Source organism: Mauremys reevesii, linkage group 10 (assembly GCF_016161935.1).
Source record: "Mauremys reevesii isolate NIE-2019 linkage group 10, ASM1616193v1, whole genome shotgun sequence".
Taxonomy (NCBI): Eukaryota; Metazoa; Chordata; order Testudines; family Geoemydidae; genus Mauremys; species Mauremys reevesii.
Window position 1 is genome coordinate 26,857,610 of NC_052632.1, and position 12,017 is coordinate 26,869,626.

Sequence of the window (12,017 nt, forward strand, 5' to 3'; positions counted from 1 at the left end):
AATGCACACATCCAGGTGATCCACTCACAGTCAAATATGCAATCTTAAGCCTGACCTCTGCAGAAATTAGTAGATGGTAGTGGTAGATGGACAAATATAGGTTAGTATTTCAGGGCCCAATTCTGCTTCCAGTGTGACTTCGGGGAGAGTTGTGTGTGCAGATTGGGCCCTGAAAATCAGGAGAAGCCATAAATGAGTATAATGCACCACTTTCTGCATGCCTATAAAACAGTTGTTATTAAATTTAAAAATAGATTTTACATTTTATTTGGATTTAGCTAAATATAATAATTGGGCTATTGAATGTATAATAAGTGGCTTATTGAACTCCTGTTTGCATATTAATGCCTTATAGACACTGCAGGAACAGATACGTGTCAGGGATAACCTCAGTTATGGAACTAATTCTACCTTAAAGAGCCTGGAAATGCGTCAGTTGTCTGGTTTGGGAGATCTTCGGGGGAGAGTTGCAAGGTAAGTGTCGGTTCTGGGGGTATTTTTTGCAATCAGCTGATTTTCTATTAATTTTGAAGTATTCCTTTTACATTTCATGACAGTGGCCCAGATTTAACCTTGGCCTAACTCCTAGAATGAATTTGGCTCAGTGTTTTCATGGCAATGCACAATAATCTGCATTCCAGTATCAAATATTAAAACTAGTTACATGACTATTAATTCTCTAAATTCGACTTCAGTAAATGGGCTTGAATTCTAAAAATGCTTCAGTTTGGTTCAGTTTTAGAAAGGACTGAGGTTCAGGCTGGTTTTTTTTTTTTTTTGGAACTAAGTCATTAGCTCACCTGTAATAAAGGTACCATGGAACAGTTTGCGTTCCCAGGGAGCAATATAAAATTATATATTGCTTTTGAATGTATTTTAAGAAATAGAAACAAACTAGTTAATCTTATTAAACATTAGATAAACTACATGTTATTCCCAGGGTTTAAAGTAAAGGGAGTGGAGGAAAGCATAGAGCAGGGGTAGGCAACCTATGGCACGTGTGCCGAAGGTGGCACACGAGCTGATTTTCAGTGGCACTCACACTGCCAGGTCCTGGCCACCAGTCCAGGGGGCTCTGCACTTTAATTTAATTTTAAATGAAGATTCTTAAACGTTTAAAAAACCTTATTTACTTTACATACAACAATAGTTTAGTTCTATATTATAGACTTATAGAAAGAGACCTTCTAAAAATGTTAAAATGTATTACTGGCACACGGAACCTTAAATTAGAGAGAATAAATGAAGACTCGGCACACCACTTCTGAAAGGTTGCCGACTCCTGGCATAGAGATTCTACAGGTCAAATTAAGCCCTCACTTAGGCCTGGTCTACACTAGCAACTTATGTTGGTAGAACTATGTCGCTCATGGGTGTGGACCTAACTCCTGGTGTAGACAGGGCTATGTTGATGGGAGGACTTCTCCTATTGACATAGCTACCGCCTCTTGAGGAGGTGGATTAACTATGCTGCCAGTGCAGGTAGCCTCTTCACTGAAATGCTGCAGTGGTGCAGCAGCATCGGTGCAGTTTAGCTGCTGCAGCATTTTAAGTGTAGACAAGCCCTTACACTTTGTTTTTAGATTATACTGTCAATGACACCTGGACAAACCTACTTACAGCTGGCACCAATGACAATGAAGACACAATCGGAAGGTAGTGGGGTTGCACAGCTGTAGATGAGGAGATAATTTCGCGTACAGAATCTTTATGATAGATGGTTCTGCTGAATTACACCAAGGATGAGTTTGTCCCATTATCTGGATTTTTGAAGACATTCCATTCTTTTTTGCTGGACCAGTTTTGCTAGTTGCCTGTGGTTCATCTGAAATGATTTACTGATACCTTCAACAGGTTGGAAAAACTCAGCTGAAGGAGGTGAAAGGTTAAAAGTTTCTGTAAGATTTCCTGGTGTCTATATTGGGCAGCATATAGTTTCCACATTGACTTGTTAGCCCAATTTCCAAGGAATGGTTTAAACAGGGTTTAAAGCACTGATTATAGAGGACTGATTTTTCAGACTTTCAGCCGGTTCTTTTATGTACAGCAGGAAAGAACAAAACCAGCTCTTGCTTTGTTGTCTTCAAGTCAGACAAACTATTGAACAATATTTATTTATCACTGAAGGGTCACTGCCAAATTCATCTGCATGAGTCTTCCTGCATAGCTCTCTTTCATATAAAGGATTCACAGTTAGATTCTACAAGATCCCATGTTTAGAGCAACACAATTAGTGCCAGCTTGTGCAGCCTTTATTCACATTGGTGAGTGCTCATTCATGCAAGTAGTGCCACTGAATTCAATGAGAGTACTCCCATGAATGAGAACTTGCCAAAATGTGGCCCTAAATGGCAAAGCGCTTAAAATGAAGGATGATGGTTGGCTATCAGCACTTAGACCATTATTTCTTCTTGATATGTTTACTCAGGGAAGGTCTCGCTTGCCCCCGATAATTATAACTACATGACAGAGATTACACAAAGTGCAATGCTCACGGTCAGTCATCAGAGTGCCTCAGGGGTTGGAAATTCATCTTCATTACTGAGACAGAACCAGTTTATTTTCTCTTGTTATTTGCTGTTTCATGCTTCCCCATCAGGCATTTTGTTGAACTCTCCCCTGGGAGGGAAGAAAACTTGTTTTACTTTGTAAAATGCTGAATTCAATTAGGACATTGTTCTGTGAGAATGAATTAACTGCCTTCAGTTACAATCACATTTTGCTGTAAAAATTCCCACAACTCCTGATTATAATTATTATCATTTGTATTACAGTAGTGCCTAAAGATCCCAACTGAGACTGCAGCCCCATTGTACTAGGTGCTATACAAATATGTAGTGGGAGACTGTCCTAAATTGCTTGCAGTTATTTCATCAGTAATTTGAAGTGAACTCGCTTGTATAATTTCACCCAAACTGTTCCACCAGGAGAACCCAAAGGGTGAGTCTGGCCTGCTGGCTATCAGGCTAGATCTCTGAGTTAACTTTTGACCAGCTTTTGTAAGAATTTGAGTGTTAATCCAGGATTCTGGCCAAATATAAACTTGGGTGATTACATTCTGCCTATCTAAAATTCCCCTTGCAATTTCAAATGGATATGGTATTATTTCTTGACTATCGTAACCCATTCTGTAGTTCATCTCATCTGTACAGTGTTGAACAGCTATTCTGTTTGTTCTTCCAGGTAGCTGCATTTCTCGGTGAGTGTAGTATTATCCTTATAAACAGATGCTCTTGAAGCATAACCCAAATCCAAACTCCCCCAGATTCTGGAGAAATTCAGACCTGAATCTGAACTTCACAGCTGTTCTCATCTCTATAAAGGGATGAGCCTAAATCCGTACAGCTGAATACCCTCCAAACTCTGGGAAAGTTTAAATTCAGATTCCAGCTTCTGCCTCATGCCCATCTCTACTTACGTATAATTTGTTGATCATTTTGTAAAACGCTTTGAGATTGTTCAGCATGAAAGATGCTGTACAAGTTCACCATAAATTATTAGTATCAATAATAAATAATCAGCATCATTAAACTATGTGAAATTTTATGAAAGATTTAGGAACATGAGAATTGCCACACTAGATCAGACTAGTTCTCCATCTAATCCAGCATTTTGTCTCTGAAGTAGCTGGTCCTGGCTACTGTCAAAGGAAGTTAATAGAAGCCCCGCAGAAGGCAGGTATAGGGAATAACATGCCAATAGGGAAAGTTTCTTCTTTATCCGCAGTAATGAGAGGTTGATTTATGCCCTGAAGAATACGAGAGATTATATTTATTCCAATTTTTTTTTAAATCTGTGTTATTACAACACTGGATGATCTTTTCAAAGTGTCTTAGCAGTAAACTGATATACTGTAGCACACATGTTCAGATGTCCAAGGTCCCACATACCAGTGAAGCCCACTGTTATGGGCTTCAATGGTTGTAAATTATGCATAAATGCATAAATATTTAAGTTTTGCCTTGCATTGGCCCCTGTGCACCGGGGTGCATTTCCTTGCTATATGAATGGAACAGCTGTTAAAACTTCTGTGCACGGTGAATTATGTTCATTATGTTTTTTCACAAAAGCATAAAAATCAAGAAATACTTCAAAAAAATTGATAAGCCATCCTGGGTGGACTGGAATGCTTTTTTATGCTTATTACAACTAGCTGTTCTTGAATATTGTTTTTTTGTCCCTACAACGTTTGTTCCTTGGTGAATTGCGGGTGTAATTCCAACAACATCTTGAGATTTGTATCATAAGACACAAAGGAATGCAAAAGCCCAGAACTGCAGCATGCTTTACAGAGTGAGGGTTTTATCTTGCATCTAGCAGGTGGAAGATTATTCTTTAAAACTATTTTAAAGTTTAAAAAAATCTTGGTGGTCTTTTGATCTGGTACTTGGAAATGCAGTTTGAGCTTCCCTCTTGCTTCTGGCTTGACCAGTCTCTTTTAACTTTCCATGTCATTATGGCCAGAATTTTTAGAAGGGCTCAAAACTCAGAATTGGGGCCAGATTTCTACAAGAGAGCTCAGTTTCCATAAAGGCACCAAAATAAATGTAAGCATGCTGATGCCTATGGCATTTGCAGTAAGAAAACTCATTGAAATGTTACTCTGCTTGTAGATTCTTCAGCCATGTGATATACTGTTAAATTCTTTGGTTCCAGGCACATAGGAGTAAACAAGCATTGTGTGCTTGCTTACTCCCTTTCCCCCTGAGCAGGCAGATGGGGCGGGGCAGGGCCTGACACATGCTGACTGTTCCCGACACACAACTGTCCCATCACTAATACATCCTTTGCTTGGATGGCAGAATAGTGCATAATGTGTAACCACTGCTACCCCGAGTAGCTATTTTGCACATTTGAATATATGTCATGCTACTACAAGTCACATGAGTGTTGTACAGGATTTAGTCTTAAGTAAACCATTTTTGTACTTCTGTGTACTTCCTGCTGTATAGTACTTGGTTTGATGCCCATAAGCATTTAGCCACTAGCTACAGCCAGGTTATGTCTACACTTGGAGCTCTTAGTGTGATTCCCTGTCAAAGTTCCTCCCCCACTCTGAACTTTAGGGTACAGATGTGGGGACCTGCATGGACACTTCTAAGCTTAATTACTATCTTAGATCTGGTAACACTGCCATCATCCAGAAATTTCAGTGTCTGGATCACTTTCTGTCCCCCCAAAACCTTCCCCTCCCTGGGCAGCCTTGAGAGGCTTTTTCACCAAGTTCCTGGTGAACACCGATCCAACCCCTCGGATCTTAACACAAGGAGAATTTAACCATCCCCCCTCCACTCCCCCACCAATTCCTAGTGAGTCCAGATCCAATCCCCTTGGATCTTAACACAAGGAAAAAATCAATCAGATTCTTAAAAAGAAAGCTTTTAATTAAAGAAAGAAAGGTAAAAATTATCTCTGTAAAATCAGGATGGAAAATACTTTACAGGGTAATCAGATTCATATAGCCCAGAGGAACCCCCTCTAGTCTTAGGTTTAAAGTTACAGCAAACAGAGGTAAAATCCTCTCAGCAAAAAAGGAACATTTACAAGTTGAGAAAACAAAAATAAGACTAACACACCTTCCCTGGCTATTACTTACAAGTTTGAAACATGAGAGACTGATTCAGAAAGATTTGGAAAGCCTGGATTGATGTCTGGTCCCTCTTAGTCCCAAGAGCGAACAACCCCCAAACAAAGAGCACAAACAAAAGACTTCCCTCCACCAAGATTTGAAAGTATCTTGTCCCCTTATTGGTCCTCTGGTCAGGTGTCAGCCAGGTTTACTGAGCTTCTTAACCCTTTACAGGTAAAAGAGACATTAACCCTTAACTATCTGTTTATGACACCCAGCTTGCATAGACATACTTGCACTAGGTCTCATTGAGGTAGTGCACTAAAAATAGAAGTGTAGCTGGGGTGCCCCAGCAGCAGCAAGTGCACAAGCTAGCAAAGTACAAACCTGACTGAAACCTGTGGGTACATATGCCACTCAGCTACTCTATGTTGCTGCTCACTATTACCCTGGCTGCACTACTGTTTTTAGCATGCTGGTTCAATGAGAGTAAGCATGAGTATGTCTATGCGAGCTGGGAATCACACCCCTAACTCCAACTGTACGTATAACCTCAGAAGTAATAGAACAGCAGACTCTCCTCATATTGTCCAATGATTTCTTAGCAACAAAAACACTTTTCAGTGATTCATAAAACTAAATACTCCTTTTGCTTACCGAAATTTGGAAGGCAGCTGCTCCATAATTGTGCAGTTTATATTAAACACCACTGGTTTCTGCAATTATATTGTATACTGAAACCCAGAATACTTGGTTTACAAAGCCAGCTCCTTCTATGTTATTTTTTTACTTACTGAGTGCACATACATACAGAAATTTGTAAAGGGATCTTGCAGTAAACATTCTGAAAAAACAAAACAAACAAACAACAAAATATACCTTTGGTCTAATCTCCAAAAATGTGTGTTTGCAATTACACATGGAAAAATGCCTGTGAAACTAAGTGATTATTTGTATGGCCAAAATGGGCATATTAAGCATGCAAATGTACACTATGTATTTATATTATTTGTTTGTACAAAATTCTAATTGCATGTATAACCCTAGTAACTACACAAACAAATTAGGTGGGTGACTGGATGTGTATTTTTGCATCTACCTTTTGAAAATCAGGTCCTTTATGCCTTGTAAGCTCAGCACTTAGATTTCAAGTAACAAAATTTCTTCAGGGACTTCTAATCCCTCTCATTTGTATCTTCATATTTTTTAAATGATCTTACTTCAGGTAAATATGTGCCAAATATTTTTTATTTGGCCTTTTAAAATCTGTTAGGGTACAAAAAAGTTACTTTTCTCTTTTGTCTTTATGTCCCATTAGCATGCTTTTGGCTAGGTGTATGGGCTTGGCAACATGATTTTGTTACAGATAACAGCACAAGGAATTAATTAATACTGCAGGTATTGATACATTTTTATTTAAAAGAACTTTTTAAAGTTAGAGATTGGCCAAAAAAGAACCTGAAACCAGAACTTGTTCAGATTTCATAGGAGTATGACTGGAGTGGGGTTGGATTTGTATGCCATCCTCAGGGTTTTGTTACAGAGTAAAATTCAAAACCATAAAGAGGTTCTATTTTTATTCTAATTTGGATGTGGCTAAAATCTCATGAGAATAGTCACTGTAATGAGATTTTGGCCCAATAGAGTTGAAGTCTCTTGAGATTGTTAGCTTGTCTTCAAACCTGAGGCCTAGCATAAACCTGAACCAGAGTTATTTTAAGAAACAGGTATTACTCAAATTGTAAATCATGCTATCTTAGTTTTCTGCATTTTGGTTGGTACCATTTGAAAACCAGTGGAGACATTCATTAAACATTCTTTTATCATTACAAACCTTTAACTACAGATTTACACTAGTGTAACAGAGGTCAGAATCTGGCCCCATAGCTGCAGCATATCTGTACTTTCTTCTGGGCAGATACCAACCACATGCTTGAATGTACAGCATAGAGGTATTCTCTCTTTTGGCCACACTAGAGTACTAAATAAAATTTTAAAAAATCCTAGTAAAACGAACATTAAGAGCATGCTGATGTCTTAACACTGAGTTGATGCCTCCACCGTTTTTCATATGGTACCTACCAAAATATACCTGGAAAAATATAAACTAATATGTTCAGTTTATTCCAGATTTACATCAGTGTAACTGAGATCAGAATCTGGGATACTTTGGAAATCCCTTATGTTCCATACCATACAACCAGCTGCCCCCTATCAAATGTACTCAATTACACAAACAACAAAGATCCACTATGATCATATGAGCCAAAAATAACAATGTGCCATAAAAATTATAGAAGCCTGTTGCATACATTTGCTACGGTAGTTTCAAAGCAATTGCTTTTTATACTTTTCTATGAGAACTCAGACACAAGACTAACCACTTCTCAGAGTTCATGTGCTGTTGGTGAATAGACACAGGATAATTTCATGTCTCTGGTTTCCACTAATGGTAACAACATAGAGGGCTTTAGCCTTTGTTCTTTCTCCAAATACTCCATAGATACCCTGGTCTGGAGGTCTGGTGGTACATCTTTAGTCCTATGTTGACTTTTTTCATAGATTCCAAGGCCAGAAGGGACCACTATGATTATCTAGTCTGACCTCCTGTATAACACTGGCCAGCGCTTCCCCAAAATAATTCTTAGAACATATCTTCTTGAAAAACATCCAACTTAAGTTATTCTTGCTGTCCATATCACATGTTTGCTCCAGTACACTGAATTGCTAAATGATGACTTTCTAATGTGTTCTCACTTCTCTGTTACTTTGCTTCTCTTATTATTTTCATATTGTAGTTCTGCCATATTGCTAAGTGGCTTATCTTCTGTTTGCCATTTGAGTTGTTACTTTCCCTTTGTGCTTGAAAGGTAACAATGCTATTTGCTATAATTCAGATGATGAAAGTGCATCCCTGAGTGAATGCTTTCCAACTGAAATGATACCAAAAATGGTTAAAATGTGAGATTAATTTGGATATAGGTTAGCTTGCTGTTGCTTGTCATGTTCCACTGCCTGCTCCTTCCAAAACCTCAACTATCTGATCTGAATCAGTTCCATAGATTAGATTATGTAACTATGACAGTTACATATTTCCCTTAACAAAAATACACATTACTCATACTTTTGAGAGGTCTTTCTCCTGAACCTACAATACCTATATATTTAAAACTCAGTTAATGCATTTATTGTATTATTGTAGATGAAATCTCTCAGTCAAAAATATTTCTGAAAAGTGGGAGAAAAAAACACAGGCATGTACTTTAACACACCATTTGTCCTGAAAATGTGGTGGAATTACAGAAGTATTCCAATGTGCAGAAGGGAAATGGTCAATCTTATGGCCCAGTTCTGCCAGTTCATAAGGCAAAACTCTCATTGCCTTTAATGGGAACTTAACCCGGAGAAAAAAAAACCCTCAAAAAACTAATGACTGCAGAATTTGGCCCTGCAGTAGTTAATATGGTTGCATTCTATTATTTTGTGAATAGAAGTATAAATAAGCATGTAAACCCCAAAGCAGCTTAGGTGCAATAATTTAAATATGCTCTTTATAATTACTTTCTAATTGCATCTAATAAGTAAACTGTGTGAGTGGCTGCCTGTGTATCAGACTAATGGCCAATTACACACACCTTAAGAGAATGTCTGATGGATCATAAGGAATAGCATAAGGTATTGAAATTGTATAACCTTGAATTTGTAATGTGATTTCCATAAGCACACCTTTTGTCCATATGATCTCAGAGCTGAGATCTACCGCAGGATTGCATCTAGTACAGTATGGAGACTTATACCAGTTATGGGGCAATTGGGTGGATGTTATGAGACATCAATATTTCTTTGACTTTCATAGAAAAGAAATGTTTTGTAAGAAAGGCAGATACCTTCATAGAAATGTCCATTCTAAAATAGATATATTTTTAAAAGTTTGGCCTATACATTGTGTTCAGCTACAGTCATCCATTGCTTTGGTATTTATTTATCTATCTGAATAGGTGCGATGCTGGTTTAGCCAGATTGTCTGCAGAGCACAAAATTACATATGAAAGACTTCAAAGCCTAAGCAAAGACCAACAAGCTTCTAAAATGATCTTGGAATCTAAAATCAAAGAGGCAGAAATACAGGTATGTTGTATAAAACAAGTGATCTTCATAAGAGGGAGAGTTTAACTTCATGAACAAAAACACCATATTGTTAAGCTGAAGCCACTGGAGTTGCTGGCTTTCAGAAGAAACATAATCAAGGTCCTGATCATTTTTACTCATTAAAGATCCCATGACACTGTGCAAATGTAGATGCAAATGTGTCTGCTCTGGAATCTGGACCAAATCTGAATTGGTACGTTCATTTCACCTACTTACATTCTTCTATTGCTCTAACTGGATAAAGTATTCGTAATTTCCTGTCCCAAAAATGTTGTTTAATGGTTGCTAGTATTGTTCTAATGCCTTCTGTGAGCAACCCCAGGAATGGCTGCATTTCAGTAGGGGTTCCCTCTGGGTTAGTCTGTGGCATTCAGCCACAAACCAGGAGTGATGCAGAGTGCCTGCAAGAGCACCAGGAACATTTTGCACCATGCAGGCACAGTTTCCACGGGTGCTGCTCCTTGTGCATTTTTCACGAGCCATTTGGGTTATACAAAATGCTGCATATAAGAAAATAGGTATACAGAATAGCATGACACACCAGCCTGATTCCATGGGCGAGCATGGAGGGGGTGATGCCAGGGCTTTTCCTGTCTCTCTCTATTTTACAGCAGACATGCAGGTGAGAGACAAGCTTCTTGCTTGTTCCTGTGCACTAGTGTGGCCTCACAGGGGCCACTCACAGTCTAGACCTATATCTGTGCAGTAATAATTCTGTCAAACACATCAAGTAATCCCACTGAGTTAGCCAGTGGTACTGTAGGTATATTAGTCACAGAGGAAAATCAATCCCATGACACTTCCAACTTCTGTATTTAAACCCTGATAAGAAAAGAGCTCAACAAAGACATTTTCCATGATTCAAGTAGGTTACACTTACAATTTTAAAACATGGAAAAAATCTATATTCCGTAACCCACTAACTACAGTCTCACTCTTCATGTTACTGTAGTTGAACATTAGCATTTCCATTGTATGCCATAAAAATTTCACACTGATCTAAAGCTTGGCACACAGGAGCAGTCTGATAATTCAGGTTTTTTCCTACTAGCTTTTAAAACAATATGTTCCGTTTTAACGAATGCCTGAAATATAGAAGCTGATTTCTAGAAATGGATTGGATTGGTTTAAGATGCATTTTCTACACATATAATTAAAATATTCCCTTAATTTATAAACTCAGATTTCTCATGTGTTGAGTAATGCAAGTAGTGAGGTGTACAGCTCTTAAGACGAAGTGGGTATTCACCCACAAAAGCTCATGCTGCAAAACGTCTGTTAGTCTATAAGGTGCCACAGGATTCTTTGCTACTTTTACAGATCCAGACTAATACGGCTACCCCTCTGATAGCTCTTAAGAAGTAACTTTTAAAATTACAGTTTCATCGAGATTGCCAGCACACTGACTGCTGGTACAGGGCTGTTCTCTGGATGGGCCACATGTTACCATCAATCTTTGTGTGTAACTACCATTGTTGTCAATGAGAATTCAGCATTGGAATGAGGTTGTAACATGACCTGATGTGTGCACATGGACAATAATAGGAATTAAAGTGTGCATTTGGGATAAATCCTATTCTCCCCCTCCCTCATGCTCTCTCAATGGGTTTGGAAAGCCCAGTAGGTAATGGAAGGAAGAATGCAGGCCTGCCCAAGAGATGTGTACCATGGATAGTACTCCTGAGAGCGACCTCACAGGGAGGTTCTGGAGGTGGGTTGCGGCTAGGTGATATATTCCTCAACTGCTCACAAAAAAAGGTCCAGGCAGATGCTCTACCTGCAAGGACACAGCTCCCCTCTGTTGTTGGCTGAGAAATTGTGATCTTAGTAATGCTGCCACTCCAGTTGTGTGGCTTAGTAGATTTTGCATGATGAGGACAGTTTAAAAAACTAAAAGGAAAATTTGCAAGTAGGTTTAAGTTTGGGACCATCAATTAGAGCAGCATCCCTTTAAAATCTTATAAGTATTTATGTTCCAAGCACAATGTGTGACAAGTTTGAGGAGAAAAATAGTAAACTCAGAATTCTGTTTCAGATTTCTTACCTTCTGAGCAGAGTAGAGCAGTCAATAATGCAACAAGAAGCAAAACTGAAGATTGCCTACAAAGAGAGCAACCAACAGCTCCACCTTCTGGATGTTAAGTGAGTACTCACCTTATTGGAAAACCATGCTACTTATAAATCAAGGGCTAGTCTTGCAAACCCTGAGTAACCCTTATGAGAAGATCTTTGCATGAGTGAGGTGTTGAAGGACTGGGGACCCAAATGAAGGTACATTAATTTGTACATTTGCTCACTG

At 38.6% G+C, this 12,017-nt stretch overlaps 1 protein-coding gene across 2 annotated transcripts in view; it reads left to right on the forward strand.

Moving 5' to 3' along the window:
• Positions 1-12,017, forward strand: part of FAM81A (family with sequence similarity 81 member A) — a 67,102-nt gene that overhangs the window by 51,905 nt on the left and 3,180 nt on the right. For both annotated transcript variants that reach the window (XM_039491602.1, XM_039491601.1), the window contains 3 exons: positions 356-474; positions 9,568-9,697; positions 11,754-11,860. In XM_039491602.1, coding sequence (XP_039347536.1) covers positions 356-474; positions 9,568-9,697; positions 11,754-11,860 — 356 coding nt within the window. The remainder of the gene's footprint in view (positions 1-355; positions 475-9,567; positions 9,698-11,753; positions 11,861-12,017) is intronic.